This window comes from Puma concolor, chromosome A1 (assembly GCF_028749965.1).
Source record: "Puma concolor isolate L17-30 chromosome A1, mPumCon1.1.hap2, whole genome shotgun sequence".
NCBI lineage: Eukaryota > Metazoa > Chordata > Mammalia > Carnivora > Felidae > Puma > Puma concolor.
The window spans coordinates 101,328,760-101,346,114 of record NC_141667.1 but is presented as its reverse complement, the minus strand read 5'-3'; the positions used below and the strand labels follow the sequence as shown (position 1 = coordinate 101,346,114).

General features: G+C 37.3%; 3 protein-coding genes across 13 annotated transcripts in view; 1 reads left to right on the top strand and 2 right to left on the bottom strand.

Annotated features, from left to right (window-relative positions):
- The window catches only part of GFM2 (GTP dependent ribosome recycling factor mitochondrial 2), a 74,408-nt gene extending 74,126 nt beyond the window's left edge, over nt 1-282 (bottom strand). For 3 of the 5 annotated variants that reach the window (XM_025924269.2, XM_086698833.1, XM_025924270.2), the window contains exon 1: nt 86-281. The gene's annotated coding sequence lies outside the window, so the exon portion shown is untranslated. Of the gene's footprint in view, nt 1-85 lie in introns of all 5 variants that reach the window. The other 2 variants (XM_086698848.1, XM_086698822.1) reach the window with 2 other exon arrangements.
- Nucleotides 283-356: 74 nt separating this feature from the next.
- NSA2 (NSA2 ribosome biogenesis factor) lies at nt 357-7,759 on the top strand. The gene is made up of 6 exons (XM_025923640.2): nt 357-504; nt 1,947-2,134; nt 2,227-2,377; nt 3,893-4,072; nt 6,232-6,424; nt 7,301-7,759. Exons 1-6 carry the CDS (start codon nt 502-504, stop codon nt 7,366-7,368), a joined length of 783 nt encoding a protein of 260 aa, XP_025779425.1. The 5' UTR covers nt 357-501; the 3' UTR covers nt 7,369-7,759.
- Nucleotides 7,760-8,394: 635 nt separating this feature from the next.
- FAM169A (family with sequence similarity 169 member A) overlaps nt 8,395-17,355 on the bottom strand; it is a 95,977-nt gene continuing 87,016 nt past the window's right edge. For all 7 annotated transcript variants that reach the window (XM_086698865.1, XM_086698913.1, XM_086698872.1 and 4 more), the window contains 2 exons: nt 13,564-13,767; nt 8,395-12,452 (listed from right to left, as the gene is read on the bottom strand). In XM_086698865.1, the coding sequence (XP_086554991.1) occupies nt 11,904-12,452; nt 13,564-13,767 (753 nt within the window). In that variant the 3' untranslated portion in view covers nt 8,395-11,903. The remainder of the gene's footprint in view (nt 12,453-13,563; nt 13,768-17,355) is intronic.

Genomic DNA, 17,355 nt, shown 5'->3' with positions numbered 1-17,355 from the left:
CTGTTGTATCCCACAAGGGGGCACGGTGGCCAAGGGGGCAGGGTCATAGGCACGCGGGAGTCGCACCGCGCGGTCCGCGACCCACCTGGCACTGGAGCGCATACCGGAGGTCGGCTTTTTCCCGCCAGGTGCTGAGAGCCGCCGGTGCAGACCGCGCCGAAGTCCGCAAAGGCCTCACCGTCACGACACACTACTTTGGCGAAAGCCCTAGTACCACCAGAAAGAACTTCGAGCTTCCTCACCTACGTCCTCCGGCCGCCGCACTCCACCACTTCCGGTGGTGCACCACCCAAATGCCTCCTGTCGGCAACTTCCGCCCTTCTATCTAAACGTCAAAACCCCAGGTTCGGAACTGATGTGTCGCGCTTTCTCCGCACTCGGTCGTTTTAGAACTCTTTCCCGTCGGGGTGCGTGGAGTGAACTTGCGGGTCTATGAGACCCGAAAATTGAGAGCTTCTTTGCGCCCCGGCACCTGCACCCGGCGGCTCTGCGGCTGTCACCATGGTGAGGGGGGTAGTTTCGGGAGCTCGGGTCGTAGGGCTACAGAGCTGGTGGAGGGCGAAGGCCCTGGGGCGGGGGCCCTGGGGTGAGGGGTGGTAGGTGGAAGGGAGGTACTGCTGAAGGGAAGGGTGGCCTCGGTTGAGTGAAAAAAAACTTGTTTGGGGGACACAGAGTCTGTTAAATTGCCGGCTTCGCCACGTGTTGTGTGTCGTTAGTGCCAGAGCCTAGCTATATCCCTCTGCCGCCTCGTTTTATTGCTGAGGAAACGGAGCCAGGCATACAGCACAGATCTGCCACATCTGCCCTCTTTCTGCTGAATCTTTAGTGTTTCTCTGCAAAGTGGTATTCCCACGTACCTTCCTGGTGGTTGCCGCAACGTTTATGTGATAGCGGTTGAAAACACCGCAGCTGATACGTAGTACCTGGTTGACTGTCACTCGGCATTATTCTCTGTGCTGGAGTTGACTGCGTCATTATTTTATTTTTGCAGTCTTAAAATACAAATGGACTGTGGCCACATGTTTAAAATAAAAGTGGCCATGTAAAATAAAACTGGCCCTTAAAAAGCAAAAGGGGATCCGGGGCGTTGCTGATGACAGCAAGAGAGTACAACCACTTTTGAAAGCAGTTTGGCATATGACCACACAAAAGGCTTATGGGCGCGTGTTAATTCGCTAAAAACTGGGAACAACCCAAATACCCATCAGCTGGTCAGTATATCCGTACATGGGACTCAAGGCAGTAACAAGGATTGAGGTACTGATGAATGTAACAACGTGGGGGATCTCAAAAGCCTTAAGTGAAAAGCTACACGCAAAAGGCTACAAATTGTTAATATGTAAGTTTCTATGCTTTGCAAAAGGCAAAACTAGAGTAATACACTACATACAGATTGGAGGTGGAAAAAAGGATTGCTTTCAGATATACAAGGAAGTTTTCTGAGGTAATCGAAAGACTCTCTTACTCTGATTGTGGTGGTTACAAAACTGTTATAGTTTGTGAAAATTTAAAACTGTACACCTGCACCTTAAAAGGGCGCATTTCATTATATGTAAATTGTATGTAAATAAAACTGACTTCCTAATTTTTTAAATAAAAAGGATAATGATGACGATATTGAAAAACCAGATTACTGATGTTAAGAAAAAAAAAAAAAAGAGAGATCCTGGAATCAGGTCATCCTTTTTGTGGGGCCAGTGGATTTTGGAAGTTCCTTTCAATGAACAAACTTTCACTGAGATTATTACAGATGTGAATCCTGATGCCTGATATCATCCAGGATCAAACATTTTTTAACTCACTTGACTAGGCTTAATAGCACAAGAGTTACTTAACCAAGTGAACATTTGGATGACATAAGGCCTTCTATACTTCATATGGTGCTCAGAAAGTTTTTTAACATAATTCTGTCATTTTTAAAATCAATGTTTCTTGCACTGTTACAGCCACAAAACGAATATATTGAGTTACACCGGAAGCGCTATGGCTATCGTTTGGATTACCATGAGAAAAAGAGAAAGAAGGAAGGTCGAGAGGCTCATGAACGTTCAAAGAAGGCAAAAAAGATGATTGGTCTGAAAGCTAAGCTCTACCATAAACAGCGCCATGCTGAGAAAATACAAATGAAAAAGACGTAAGTGATCATTTCTTTGTTGTAACAAGTTAATGTCTTTTTAGTAATAGGTTTTAAAACGGATAATCTTGAATCTTTTTCTTTCTTGATAGTATCAAGATGCATGAAAAGAGAAACACCAAGCAAAAGAATGATGAAAAGACTCCACAAGGAGCCGTACCTGCGTATCTGCTGGACAGGGAGGGACAGTCCCGAGCTAAAGTACTTTCCAATATGATTAAACAAAAACGAAAAGAGAAAGCAGTAAGTAATGAAAATTGAAGCATTTATTTCTTTTTTGTTCAGGAGAGAATTACTTAAATTTAATCTTAGTTTTTTTCCTTCAGTTTAATTGGATACATGAAATCCAGCTACTATTCCCATTATTCAGGTATCAAAGTCTTTGTAAATTTCATTTTGTATTATTTAATAAAATATTTACTTTCTCATCACCAGAACACGTTAGTGTTTACCAGCTTTTTAAAAATGTATTAGAATACCACACATCTTTAGTGTAAAAAATTAAAAAGTTAGCAGTGCATCTCAAATTCACAGTTTTAACAACTTCCTACATTTGACACCTCCTAGTGTTGTGCTCTTGCAGAGAAAGATACGACTGCTGGTTTTTTGCTGCACTACTGTGCTAAAATTTGTTCAGAAGTAGAATAGTGAAAAACCCTAATTGATTTGACTTAAATAAAAATTCAGAATTTTTAACAACATTACTGAATTGTGCTTGTGTCAAATTAGGTTAAATTCTGCTAAAAACAGGAAAAGATATAGGTACTGTTTTTAAACACCTGTGGATAAATTGACAGAAATCTAGGTAGCAAAAGAATATGTGGTATCTATATTTAAAGAATTTTGAGTCTCCAAATTTGATTTTAAAAACCACACTGTTTTTTTGGTGTGTAAGAATCTGCATTTAGCATGGTGTAACTTGAGCACCAAAACAAACTTTAGAGGTTATCTACTTAATCTCTCCTCATTTTACAAATAAAAAGACTGAAGTCCAGGAGGTTGTAAATCATTCTTCATGCTCACAGATCTATGAAATGGTAGAACTGCTTCTAGAACCTATGTGTTAGTAATAAGTCAAAAAAAATTTTTAGTATTTTTTTAAAAGTTATTAAATACTTATTTTCCAGTGTTTATTTATTTTGAGAGAGAGCAGGGGAGGGGCAGAGACAGAGAATCCCAAGCAGCCTCCTCGCTGTCAGCACAGAGCCTGACGTGCAGCTGGATCTCATAAACTGTGAGATCATGACCTAAGCCAAAACCAAGAGTTGGACATTTTAATTGACTGAGCCACCCAGATGCTCCAAAGTCAGATTCTTTACACTGCCTTTCACTTTTTTCAAACAATTTGCATTCTAGGGAGGTTCAAAGTATGTGGTGATGATTTTGTCTTACTAGTAATAAAATCTAACAGTTCACTTGAGGTAAAAATAGATATATTAAGAGGTGGAAACAGTCTTCTAATTTTACATATGAACTATTTGGTAGTCAGCACATATAGTTTCAAGAAGTCACTGACTTATTACATGTGGCATTTTTCATCCATAACAAGCCATTAAGATTTTTAGCTTAAGCAAACCATTTTATTTAATGTGTTCATAATATGAAACTTCATTAATTCCAATTAATTTGGGGCTTGCGAGCAGACAGTACAGACCTCTAGAAACAGTTGAGCCAAAATCTTGTTGGTTTAGGAAAAAAATTTGATTTTTCATTCTCATTGCCATTTACTAACAAATTTAAATGATGGTCTGTTTTTAGGGAAAATGGGAAGTCCCTTTGCCCAAAGTTCGTGCCCAGGGAGAAACAGAAGTATTAAAAGTTATTCGAACAGGAAAGAGAAAGAAGAAAGCATGGAAGAGGATGGTTACAAAAGTCTGCTTTGTTGGAGATGGCTTTACTCGAAAACCACCTAAATATGAAAGATTCATTAGGCCAATGGTAAGTCCCTTGCAAGAGTGGGATGGATTAAATATTGGTTGCTGTGTTAAATTGGGTAAAGTAGAATTTCCTGAAATTCCTGAAATTGATATGAAAAGAGATTGAAAGACTTTTTTTAGGCTGTTTTTGTTATTTTAAGTTATTGACAGGGATGGCTTAGGAATTTTCCTGTACTGTCAAGAATCTTGTCTTCATAAGAAACAAGAGATGAAAAGTAGTTTTCATTACAGTGTCAGTGGATCCTGATTTTTAAATAGATGGCATATTAGAATTTTCATTTTCCACATGAAGTCATTTTACTCACTCAGCAAGTAATCTATATACCTGACACTTGTTATATTCAAGAACAGTTCAAAAACTTCAGTAGGGACAGTTTTTTTCAAGAAGCAAATCCTATTTATTAGGGCAATTAATGCTTTTGAAAACAGTATGTAATCGTTGGAAAAAGAATTTAATATAAGAGTGGGACTTTAATTTCCTTTGACACCAATGGTCAAAAACAGTCTCGTCCCCTTTCCCAAGATGTAATTGAACATATGGTTGACCCTTGAACAACTTGGGTTAGGGATGCCCACCACCTGCACAGCTGAAAATCCATACAACTTTTGACTCCTCAAAAACTAAACTAATAGACTGTTGCTGGAAGCCTTACTGATGGCATCAACTGTCGATTAACACATATTTTGTATGTTAAGTGTATCATATACTGTATTCTTAAAGCTAAAGAAAAAGGGGCACCAGAAAAAAAGGGGCACTTGGGTGGTTGAGTCAATTATGCATCTGACTCTTGATCACAGCTCAGGTCTTGATCTCAGGGTTGAGTTCAAGCCCCACATTGGACTCTGCGCTAGGCATGAAGGCTACTTAAAGAAAAAAAAAAAACAAACAAACGTTAATATCATTAAGGAAAAATAAATATCAAAAAAAAGTCTTCATGTAAGTGGACTTGTGCAATTCAAACCTGTTTTTGTGGGTCAGCTGTGTATTTTTGCAAAATCCCTTTAAACAGACTGAATTACTCTCCCCACTGGATATCTAACCTGCTTAGAAAAACAATCAGAGGAAGGTTGGCAGTGTTCCCGTTTCTCAACCTGAATAATTTTTAACGGATTAAAATGTTGTCAAACAGTCTGTTTCTGTAAATTTCTGTCGAAACACAGCTGTGCCCTTTCATTTACATAATGTGTATGGCTGTGTTTTCCTGCAGACTTTTGAGTAGTTGCAGGAGAGACCATATGGCCTGCAAAACCTAAAATGTTCACTATCCCTTTACAGAAAACCTTGACCCGTCCCTGGATTGTATCATGGATGCCTCTTATTTTGATTTCATATTCATAATCTCTTAAATATAGTTTGGTAACTTTATCAGTTCTGTAGGGAGAGAATATACTGGTCATGTTGTTCTAGGCTTTCTGTAGCTTGACAGATAAGTCTCTTATTGTGCATTAGTCAAAGGGCATTCCCAACTGTGTAAGTTTATTACAAGCTTCATTAAAGAGTCCATTACTAAGTACTTAATGTACCCTTACCCCATACGTGGAAAAATCAAATTTAAGAGACTGCAGAGTGTTGTGGCTTCTGAAGTGCTACACCCCAAGAGGCCATATCTAGGTGACTGAGTGACTGTGGTCTCTGTAAAAGATGTCTGGGCTTTCTCCAGTCTTTGACCAGTATTACCATCAATGAAAAGCTGACAGTCCACCCACCTTTTTCATCATGTAAAATAGCTAAGGTATATAGAGACATGCCATTTAACCTGGGGAACAAGTCATTTCACATATCAATCCTTATGTTATAAAAAAAAAAGCAAAACGGGAGTTGTAAGGTTATAATGCTTAAATGAGCTATTTGTACACTTCAGCACAGTGCCTGGCGTATAGCAAGTTCTCAGTAAATGTACGTAACTACAGAGGAAAACCTGAGTATGATGCTAGGTAAAGCTCCATGGTAACAACTCCAGGAGTATGTGTTTGGAGTTTTTCCCCCACGTATTTATCAGGTTTGTAGTCTGTAGAATTTATAAATATTTAATTTGATGCCTTAAGATTTGACATTGGTCAATCCATGAGGATTTTTGTTGGGGAAGACCATTGGAAAGGCAGATGATTGCTCATCGTTAACATTTTAGACTCATAACGTTTTTGTGTTTGACTTATTAGGGCTTACGTTTCAAAAAGGCCCATGTAACACATCCTGAATTGAAAGCCACCTTTTGCCTGCCGATACTTGGTGTAAAAAAGAATCCCTCATCCCCACTGTATACGTCTTTGGGTGTTATTACCAAAGGTACTGTCATTGAAGTGAACGTGAGTGAGTTGGGCCTTGTGACACAAGGAGGCAAGGTTATTTGGGGTAAGTAAAGTTTTGAATATGGGGCTGCTGCTATTATAACCCTCAAATTGAAATTTTTAAGTTGGTAGGAAGTATGTAAGCAAATTTTAATGCAGAATTGCTAGATAAGTAAAAATGATGTAAATCAGACGTAAACTTACGAAAAATACTTCTGTAGACACAAGAGTTATGAATGTGATTCTTTTTAGTTTGGATTATTGATATCAGTTTATAAAGTGTACTAGATTTTTAGATTTAGGGCTGTTTTAAGAGAAACTATGAAAGAAGCAGATGGAAAGTTACAATTGTAAGTAACATACTGGAAGGAATTAGAATTCCCCCAGGAATGGGGGAAGGGAGACCTACATCAAACACATAGCCACACTATTTCAATAATAATTAAAAAACAGAAAGACGCCATGCCTCGTTTTCGTGGTTTTCTGCTTTTAGTGTCCAGGTAAGCTTTAATGTTCTTCAAAATTGAAGAGTACTCTCTGACTTCTTGATTGAGTCTTTAGATGAGTCATTAACTCCTACTTCATATTGGCAGACATCAGTTTTAAAATAGGTTGCTAGATTAACTTGAAACTTAATGAAAACTTACTGCATTTTCTAGTAAGAAAAGTGTGTGGAAAAGCAACAATGCTCAGGTAAATCCACAAGGGCTTGTTAATACAACGTACTAACAGAATGGAGCTGACCACTATTTGTAAAAGTGTAACAATAATATGTAAAAATTGCCTCCAGAACTTGTTTGATTTTGAGCGATTTTGTAAAATCTCATTGATCCTACTATCGTTTATTTTTTTCTTTCTTAAAAGTGTCCATTAGAAATATTTTGGGCAAAGTTAATTTTTATTACCTAATCTCTCCTTTTTCCCGCGTTGTTTTCTTCAGGAAAATATGCCCAGGTTACCAACAATCCTGAAAACGATGGATGCATAAATGCAGTGTTGCTGGTTTGACAGCACTTTCAGACAAGTAACTCTTGACAATTACTGAAGACTACTCACCAGTTAAGAAGACACCGTTTCTGTGGTGGTTCTCCAAATACTGCCCAACAGCCTTACATATCTGCAGCCTTCAAGAGAACTATTCTATTGTAAGAAACATTAAAATAGGCTTATTTACAAATTGGTCTTTATTTTTTAGTCTGTTGAGCATTTAGGCGTTCATCAATCTGAATAATGTTTTAAAAAGCAATTATAGGGGAGCTGGGTAGCTTACTCAGCACTCTGTGCTGACAGTGCAGAGCCTGCTTGGGATCCTATGTCTTTTCTCTCTCCGCCCCCTCCCTCTCTCTCTCTCTCAAAATAAAGATTTAAAAATACATTTAAAAAAGATTTAAAAAAGCAATTGTAGAAGTATCTTGGTCTGTATCTGCATTAAGAAGTGGATACTCAGCAATGCAGATTTTTTGTTACTGGAAAAATTAGTATAGTTGAAAACACCTTTTATCATAAAGGTTCGTGCACACTTAAAACTAGAGCCTATGCTAGGAAACTGTCATTTCTGAGACCTTACCTGAAGTCTTTTTTCTTCATTAATCCTAAGAAAGGTAGGGTTAACCCCTGGTAACCTTTGTTTATAAGGTATTTAAAGTACAGGAGAGAAGGCACACTACAGTAAATAGAGTTCAGAAAAATCTTTTCACCTCTAGTTTTGTATTTTACACATTTTTTCTTCCTCTCAGTCATGTATACTTCCATCTACTAGGAACTGTATTTTCTACTCAAAATATATGGAAAAAAAATACAATAAAATGTTTATACTTTCATATATTTAACAGGGTTAAAAATGTAAGTAATTCCAGGTAAAAGTTTTAAAAACACTGCACTGATGCTCTTTATGAGCAATTTGTTTGCAGTTAACGTGAATAATATAAAAAAGATCATGTTTCAGGTTTTGTAACTTAGTCAAAGTGCTCTTGTGAATGTTGGTAGCTCTGAGCTTTTAAGGTGTAATATCACATTAATCTATAATCACGTTAATGGTTTTAAATTGTTTATTTTTAAAGTCTGTCTTGAAAGTACAACCAATGTGATTAATTGTGCCTTTAACAAAATTATTTTGTCTAAACAAATTCAATTATCAAAACACAGGCCAGGAAACGATCACAAAACATACTACTATTAAAACTTAAAAAAACAAAACAAAAAAAACTACCAAGAAAACAAACATGAGTACCTCAGTAAGGCTTGCTCTTCTAAATAACGTAACATCTTTTCTAAATACTGTAAACATAGAAGTTTTAGAACACATACACACTTAGGAAAAGAAAGCCTATTTCCTTGGGAATGACTATCCAGTATGATACAATTACTTTAGGATGACAGAAGCTGAACTTTTCTTAACAATTAAGATTTTAACGACTGATTTTTGCCACTAATAGAAATGGGGAATGTGTGAACGACTATGTTTTGGAAGGTGGGGGGAAAAAAAGGTTAAAGGTAATAAGCACAATACTACAGAACTAAGGTCCACTTATCTTTTAGAACCCAAAATAAGCAAATTAACTATCATGTACAAAGAAAGCTTGATATTAAATATACCAACAGAAGCCTAACATTTGTAACTAATAACACTCATGAAAGACTGGCTAACACCCTAACATCAGATTAGCCACTAGTGGACATACAAGGCAGAAATTTCTAAAATGCTATTACACAGATGGGTAATGTTAGTATAAATTCTTTATTTACATTAAGATCTGTATCAGTTTGCTGGTGTGACCAAACCTTAGAAGGTAATCCCTAACGGTAAAGCAGTACTTAATAGCAGGTATTCAGATACTACGTCGAGACTCAGTTTGATGTAATCATAAACCTTCAAGATAATTTTCTGAAGTCACTGAAACACTTTTAGGTAGTGTTCTGGTGGTCAGCTAAAAGCGAACCATTGATCACCAGTAATTGTTACCTTGCCATGTTCATTCTGCAGTGAATGGAAACACCGTGAATATAGACATTTTAAGTAGAAGACTGACATTCTGTCATGCTATTTGATTTTATAAAAAATCATAATAGATCCTCTCACCTTTAAAAGTTGTAGAGGAGCTTTATAATAAATTCTTAAATATATTTCTGTGATGTCTAGCAACTGGAGAATTTAAACTTGAAAGCAGAACTAAAATTTTGCTAATATATATGTTTTATATTACATAAGGAAATATATACGTATTTACACAAACTGAAGTGAAATCTTTTCCAGAAATAAAACTTCTAAACCGAAAAAAGCAGTCCACAAAGGACTATAGAATGTGACTAGACACTCAACAACTAGACTGGCTGGCTGAAATCAGATTTCAGTCCTCTCTAATTCTGAAGTTTTTCCAATGCCTTGGCAAAAACTAGGTATCTGATTCGTTTTATTCAGATTCCTTATTGAGGACAAATTTTGTTATCAATTCTATACTCACTGAGTACAGAACTCATTTACTGGACACGAACATGTTACTAACCATGACAGTAAGGTTTTTCTACGTGACCTCACTTTCTCTACCATCTACAAACCCCAAAATAACATTCTCTGTCAGAGATAATATGTATCAAAAGTTTTCTGGTATGCTAAGCAAAAAGTTCTGCAATTGCTGAAAATGCTCTTACTGTTTAAGAATAAACCAAACAAGTTTAACAAGGTGAGTGTATACTGTTAGTCCCCACTTATACACGAATAACTGATTATTTTGTGAACTCAGCAACTATATATTCACCTATCAAGAGTTGTCAGCTCAAATTTCTTAAACTATACCCGAGAATAATGAATAGTCCAAGTAAAAAAGTAAAATATCTAAGTGTTAGGTTTTTAAATCTATTGTAAGAAATTAAAAATGGAAAGGTTAAGAATTTACTAAATCTTCCTATCTTTATTTCCCTAACTGTGGTAGTAAAGTTTCTCACAAAATCTATAAAACGGCATCAACATGATAGATACACTAGTACTAGTACCAGTCATACTTATTTTTTCGACTAATCAGCATTTGTTCAGAAAACAAATGGCCAAAGTGCTTTAATTTTTCATCTGGAGTAAAGTCATCTGGCTTGCCTCTGACCAGTAACGAAGGAAAATGTAGGGGATACGAGCATTCAAAATTTACTGTCATTTTACCTGCTTAAACATTTAACTCAGCTTATTAGATCTAAAATACCAGTATCTCAAAATAAAATTTAATGACCTCACCTGACCATAGACTAGGATAAAGCATTCAACATCGATCCTTAGCACCTCAGATAACGGCAGAAAGACTTAACGTTTTGTTTTTTTCCATGTAAAGACCAATTCTGTTTTAAAAACAATCTAAATGGTCTCAAAGCATTCTCCACAAGAAGCGCAAATCTGAGCACACCTAATAATGAGAATTTTTTTTTTTAATTTTCCTAGGCAAAAGCCTTTGCTACAGTAACAATGTATATATACAGACTAGCTTGTAACCTGTCAAGAACAAAGTAAGAGTGAGCAAGACCAGAGCAACACCCAAAGCCTCCGATTTGATATAAGCTCTTAACTGTAGCTCCCTAGGCAGATTTATTCTTGTCATCTGGATCGAAGGTGGTGGGGGCATGGTCCAAATCTACCCAGGTGTGGATGCCAAGGATATAAGCTGGCAGACAGGCAGGCAGACCTTTTGGTAGGAATCACTCTCTTGAGTTACGGAAGTGGACAAAAGCTGGGGAGAATATACAACTCTAGAGTAAAGACAGTGGCAGAATCAAGGAGAAGCCTTAGGAAGGGTTCTCACACTTCTGAAGTATACATGTTAATTGGATGAGGACAAAAGTATAGTCCCCAGCTTCAAATGAAACGTATATAATCATGAGTGCCGACATGCCGAAGTTAAGTCCCTAGCAGTATTGTTAGTATAAGATGTTGTAAAGATGGAACTGGAAACAGATTTTGTACCTTTCCTCAGACACAAGTCAAAGGAGGAAACACAGCTACGAATCAGGAGGCCAAAATACCACCTTCATAAACCCTTCACCATAAACTTCTGTATTTGTGCTGTCATTTAGTTGAAGTATATTTTCACGTACTGACATTTTTGTTTTGACCTGCCTACATTTTAAAAAATGATGAGTTTTGATTTTTTAAGATAAAACTTCTGGAACCTTCACCAAGTTTACTATTAAAATCCATAGTATAAAAGATTTCTGTGATCCTTACAAGTAACGGAAAGCCTACTACTTTCAGTTTAATTTATATTTTCTGAAATACTAACGGTCAGGTGTCCCAATTGTTAAAGAAAATATAGTATGATCTGGTTTCCCCAAATCGAAACATGGTTAATAAAAATAAAAAATTGTACTTACACCAAACAGCCTGAAAAATTAAAAAGAATGGTGAATCCTAGGTCCTAACGGGGAGGGAAAACTGGCATCATAAATAAGTTCAAAGTAAAATTTTAGAATTTTTGCCCTGTGCCCCATGCCATTTATTACCATATTTTAAAAACAACAATTATGTTACAAAGAAGAGGGTTCTAGCATCTGCATTTCTTCTTGACTCATGTCAGCTTCGCTTTCTTCTTAGCAGGTCCTTTATGCCCTTTGGCCTTCCTTCTTAAATTCCGCCTGTCGACCACAGGCACCTCCACTTCTATCTCCTCTGAGCTGCTATCCACAGTTTTCTCTGCTGACTGCGTAAACTGATCCAGTTGCTCCGAAGATGCTTCAGACTGTTCCTCTGACTGGTTCTTCTGTCCCGCGTTCTGTGCAAATGGCACATCTTCAAGTTCAACCTCTATCAAAGAACTCTGGGGAAGAGCTGTAGATGTTTCTTGGGGCTCAGGTACCCCCTCCTCACCTTGGTCTTCCAATGAAGAAGTAGTGTTGGGCGATAAATTTTCAGAGATGGACTCCTCAGAAAATTCAGCTATCACAGAGTTTGGAAAACCACTGTCAGATCGTTCTTCATTTGGGACAGTACCAACATTGTCTGAACTCCCAAAATGGGCTTTCTTTCTGGAAACTAGTGGTAGTTTCTCTTCAGTGTGCCCTTTTTCATCAGATGGGCCTTCGTCTAGCAACATTTCTGAGTCAGTTATATGTGAGGTCTAAAAATAAAACACCTGGTGAACAAACCTTTGCAGTACAGTTCTTACATAAATTATTCTCAGACACTAATATTCTGTGACAATGAACTGCATTTTAAAGAATTCAGTACTCAGTCACTTTCATTAATCAGGTGTGCATACTCTGAACACAAGTCAATTTTTTCAAAACTGATGTGATCATTTGACTCCTCCTTTAAAGACATAATAAAAGTACTTTGGTCATTTTAAACTTCCTATGAAGTTTCTTTAAAACCATCAATGAACTAAAACTTCTTGGTGTCTTGCTCTTACTTGAGCCACAAGCAAGAGTCCTCTGGAGTGTGACACTGGGCCATCCCACTAAGTTTGACTATTACTTCACTAGATGAAAGGGAAGGGCAATGGAAATTTTATTCATTTATTTAGTGAAACACTAATAAAATAATGCCATACAGTAGTTGTTTAGCCTTAAAGTGGAATATTCAGAAGTAAAAATGAAACTCCTTTTAAAATATTCCATCAGGTTTTCCCCACTCATCGAATCTCTCTCCCCAGTTAAAACGTGTTAAAATGGTCATAGACCATGTAAGCAACAGGTATTCGAGTATTTGGTAAACTACGTTTTATCCGTTTTTCTAAGCATTTCTCTAAATCTACAAAACAAAACTCATTTCAGGGCACCTGGGTGCCTCAGTTGGTTAAGTGTCCGACTCTTGATTTCGGCTCCGGTCACGATCTCACGGTTCAGTTCCTGAGAATGAGCCCCATGTCGGGATTGCTGTGGCAGCACAGAGCCCGCTTGGGATTCTTTCTCCCTCTCCCTCTGCCCCTACTCTGCTCATTCTCTCTCTCTCTCAAAATAAATACACTTAAAGTAAGTAAAATATAAAATAAAAAAACTCATTTTGTTAACGTAAGTCACATATGTATGAATAAGGTTACAAAGATTAGAATTTATGGAACGTTACAGATTGCATTATTTTAAAATACCTAATGTAGTGTGATAATATACAATTAATTTTCCTGAAGGACTATATATATATTAAGTGGAGGAAAATATATCCACTGCAATGCCCCTTCCACGTCACCAACACTGGAACAGGTGGACTGTAAGAAATTATCTCCCTCTTACCTTATCCTGTGCAACAGTCTCAGGAGGTTTTGAAGATTCTGCCACCACTGGAACAAGAGTTGCAGAGTCTTCACTGGAATTAAAAGACTGCAATTTTGTTTCTTCATCTAAAACTTCACTAGCGGAGTCCTCCTCTTCAGTTGTAAGTGAGGCCTTCAGAGTATCATCCATTATCTCACCATTCAGAGGCTCTAATTCAGATTCCTACATGAATGGGGGGAAAAAGTAAGTCAGGATACAATTTTAAGGTAACTTATTATTTGTCATGCAAGGAGAGTCCGTTCCCAGTCTCCACCTGTCATGCACCAGGACTCAACATAAAGTTTTACCACATTATAGGACATGAGTTAAGGAATTAGTCTGAGGAAAAGACAAACTTCTCAGGCAGGATCGGTAAAAGAAGGCACAAGTAACCCAAACTCCCCCTGTTCTCATGGAGACAGCAGACAGACCAGGATGCTCTGCAGACACAGCACAGGTCTGAGATGCAGTGAAGAAACCCTGTTCCCTTCTTGTTCCTCCTTTTTATAGGGCCAGCCTGAAGGGCACCTTTTCAGTAAAAAGGCACCAGAGACCTGAGTTGATGCCAGCTCTTTACACAACACTTGGTCAGCACTTGACATCTTTGGGGCCTGTGGGAAGTTACGGTTTACCCTACCAAGGGGAGAAAGCACTGCCAGTCTTGGAGGAAGCTCAGTTTGGACACAGCTTCTTGCTGGAAGAAAACAGCCCTCAATCTGAGTTCACTTTCCAGTCAACTTTCCAGTCAACTCTGGCTCACTTTTTGAACAATCCTGCTCCTTACATCACATTAAATACGGAAATATCAGTGAGCTGATGACACAAGCCCTCCATTTATGAAATTCTTCCAATGTTTATCAACACAAAATAGTTCTATGTAATGTTTAGTAGTTCTAATGAATCTTAGTGAGATTCTAATAGAGGGCATTTGATTACCATTTTAAAACTTAGAAAACTGATGCACTCAAGTGTTCAGAAATAGATCTGTCAGAAAACTGATGCACTCAAGTGTTCAGAAATAGATCTGTCTGAATTATGTAGGATCCCTACAATCATAGGGATACTGAAATCAGGACTTAGAAAAATTTATCTGCCCAGACAATATATGGAAAATAGACTGCACACAGAAGGTATTTACAATAAAGTTCATAAAATGATCAACTAAGATAGGAAAAAATGTTGAAAGAAAAAAATGAGAAAAACATAGCAAACGCTTAAAAAACCAGAATGTTGGTAACTAAAAGTGAGAAGCAGCAGAAGAGAGAAATCTGTCCCTCAAGTTTTCGGTTTGGGAACAGAATGGAATATTAAAAAAAAAAAAAAATTACAGGAAAAAAGGCCCAATACAGAAATAATAAGAAAGGATAAAGATTATGTTTAATTTAAGAAGATAAAAGACATCTGTCTACATAAAAATATTCAGGAGACAAGCAATATTGAAGCATTACAGTCTGAATATTCAAAGTCTAGAGTTACTAGTCATCCCCACAGAGATGAGAGTTCAACCACTGGATTGGATGCATTTTCAAAGGAGAGAACATGAACCAAAGAGCAGAAAGTCAACAACTGAATCTTCCAGGATGGCCACAAATAAAGGGGAAAAAAGGAAGCAGAATAGCTAAGTAATAAAGCAAAACAAAACTTCAGAGATAGGAAAAACCTAGAAACCAAAATACAGTAGTGTTATAAGGCCTACATTACACGGGACTAGGGAATATTGAAGAAGTCACAGTAATCGATCTAGGTACGGAAAGTCACTAAGCGTCACTGGTGACCTACAAGACTATGTGCTCAGTGTGTTGCTGGACAAATGAAACTGGTTACATGAAGTACGTACAGTATAATCTTAGGGATATTTTTTTTTTAAGAGAAAGAGAGAACAATCACGAGTGGGGGGAGGGGCAGAGAGCGAGAGAGAGAGAATCCCAAGCAAGCTCCATGCTCAGCACAGAGCCCAACATGGAGCTTGATTCCACCATCCTGGGATTATACGACCTGAGCTGAAATCGAGAGTTGAAAGCTCAACCAAGTGAGCCACCCAGGCGCCCCTAATCGTAAGTTTTTAAAAGAGAACAAGACCACAAATATATATTCTCATAAACGTCCGGATGTGCACAAATCCCCTTTTTAAACACACACTTTACTGTCCAAATGTCCTACAACACAAGAAGAAAATGTCATTTAAAAACACAGTTTCACTGGGGCGCCTGGGTGGCTCAGTTGGTTAAGCAACCGATTTCAGTTCGGGTCATGATCTTACAGTTCGTGGGTTCAAGCCCCGCACTGAGCTTTGCATTGTGCTCCCAGCCCTGCACAGAGCCTGCTTGGTATTCACTATCTCCTCCTCTCTATCCCTCCCCCAATCAATCTCTCTCAAATAAACTTTTTTTTTTAATAAAAAATAAAAAAATAGTTTCATGAAATAGAGGAGGCAGGAGCTAAAGTGGAGTAAGTTAAGAAAATAAAATTGGTGGGGCGCCTGGGTGGCTAAGTTGGTTGAGTGTCCAACTTCGGCTCAGGTCATGATCTCAAGGCTGATAAGCTGGAGCCCCGCATCAGGCTCTGTGCTGACAAGCTCAGAGCCTGGAGCCTGCTTCAGATTCTGTGTCTCCCTCTCTCTCTGCCTCTCCCTGCTCACACTATATTTCTCTCAAAAATAAGTATTTTTAAATTAAAAGAAAATAAAAATGGTAATGCAGTTTCACTTATTTAGGTGCTGGCTAGACTTGGCAAACAGGTAAAAGATTTGTAAAGAAACTTAAGCATGTATGAAAGAAGAAATAAGGAATCTCTAGGAACCAAAGGTTGAAAATACTGAAGAAAAAGAAAAGGGGGTGCCTGGGTGTCTCAAGTGGGTTAAGTGTCCGACTTTTGGTTTTGGCTCAGATCATGATCTCATGGTTTTGGGGGTTTGGGTCTCACGTCAGGCTCTGTGCAGACAGCGGGGAGTCTGCTTGGGATGCTGTCTCCCTCTCTCTCTGTTCCTACCCCACTCGCACAGTCTCTGTCTCTCTCAAAATAAATAAAACTTAAAAAAAAAAAAAGAAAAAAACAAGAACAGGAAGAAAGGGAAAAATCAAAAAGATAAGGATAAATACTTGAGGAGCTATAGAAATCAGGCCAGATAAAGTTTTCTCATGTTTAAAAAAATGAAGTTATTTTTCCAGGAATATGTAATAAATTATAGTCAAAATATATAAATATATACACATATATATGTATATGTGTATATATATATATATGTATAAATATATACACACATATATACGTATATGTATGTATATATATAAATATATACACACATATATATACATATATATATACATACATATACACATATACATACATATATACCTAACTATAATTTTTGGTTTTGATGATGAATCTTATCCTTCTAGCCAAAATACAGGTACAACTGAGGGCTGTGGACCTTAAGGCATTGTAACTGGTTCTACAAGGTAGACCTTACAGTCCTATGATTTGTGTCACTTCTTAAATACGTTTAATTTCTCAAATTTTGTATTTTAAAAATACTGAGATCTTATTACCTAAGCATCCTCTATTTTATCTTTGTTGTAAGTCCAACTTTTAAAAATTTACTTTGAAATATAAAATGATATTTGTAACTTTATCCTCTTCCCAACTCTAGTACTGGACCTTGTTTAGTATAGGTAGATGCTTTTTAGCATTAAATACAATTTCTACTCCCACTCTAAAATGTATCATCATATTTTTCTAACGACATATGATTAAGAAAGTTAAAATTTAGTT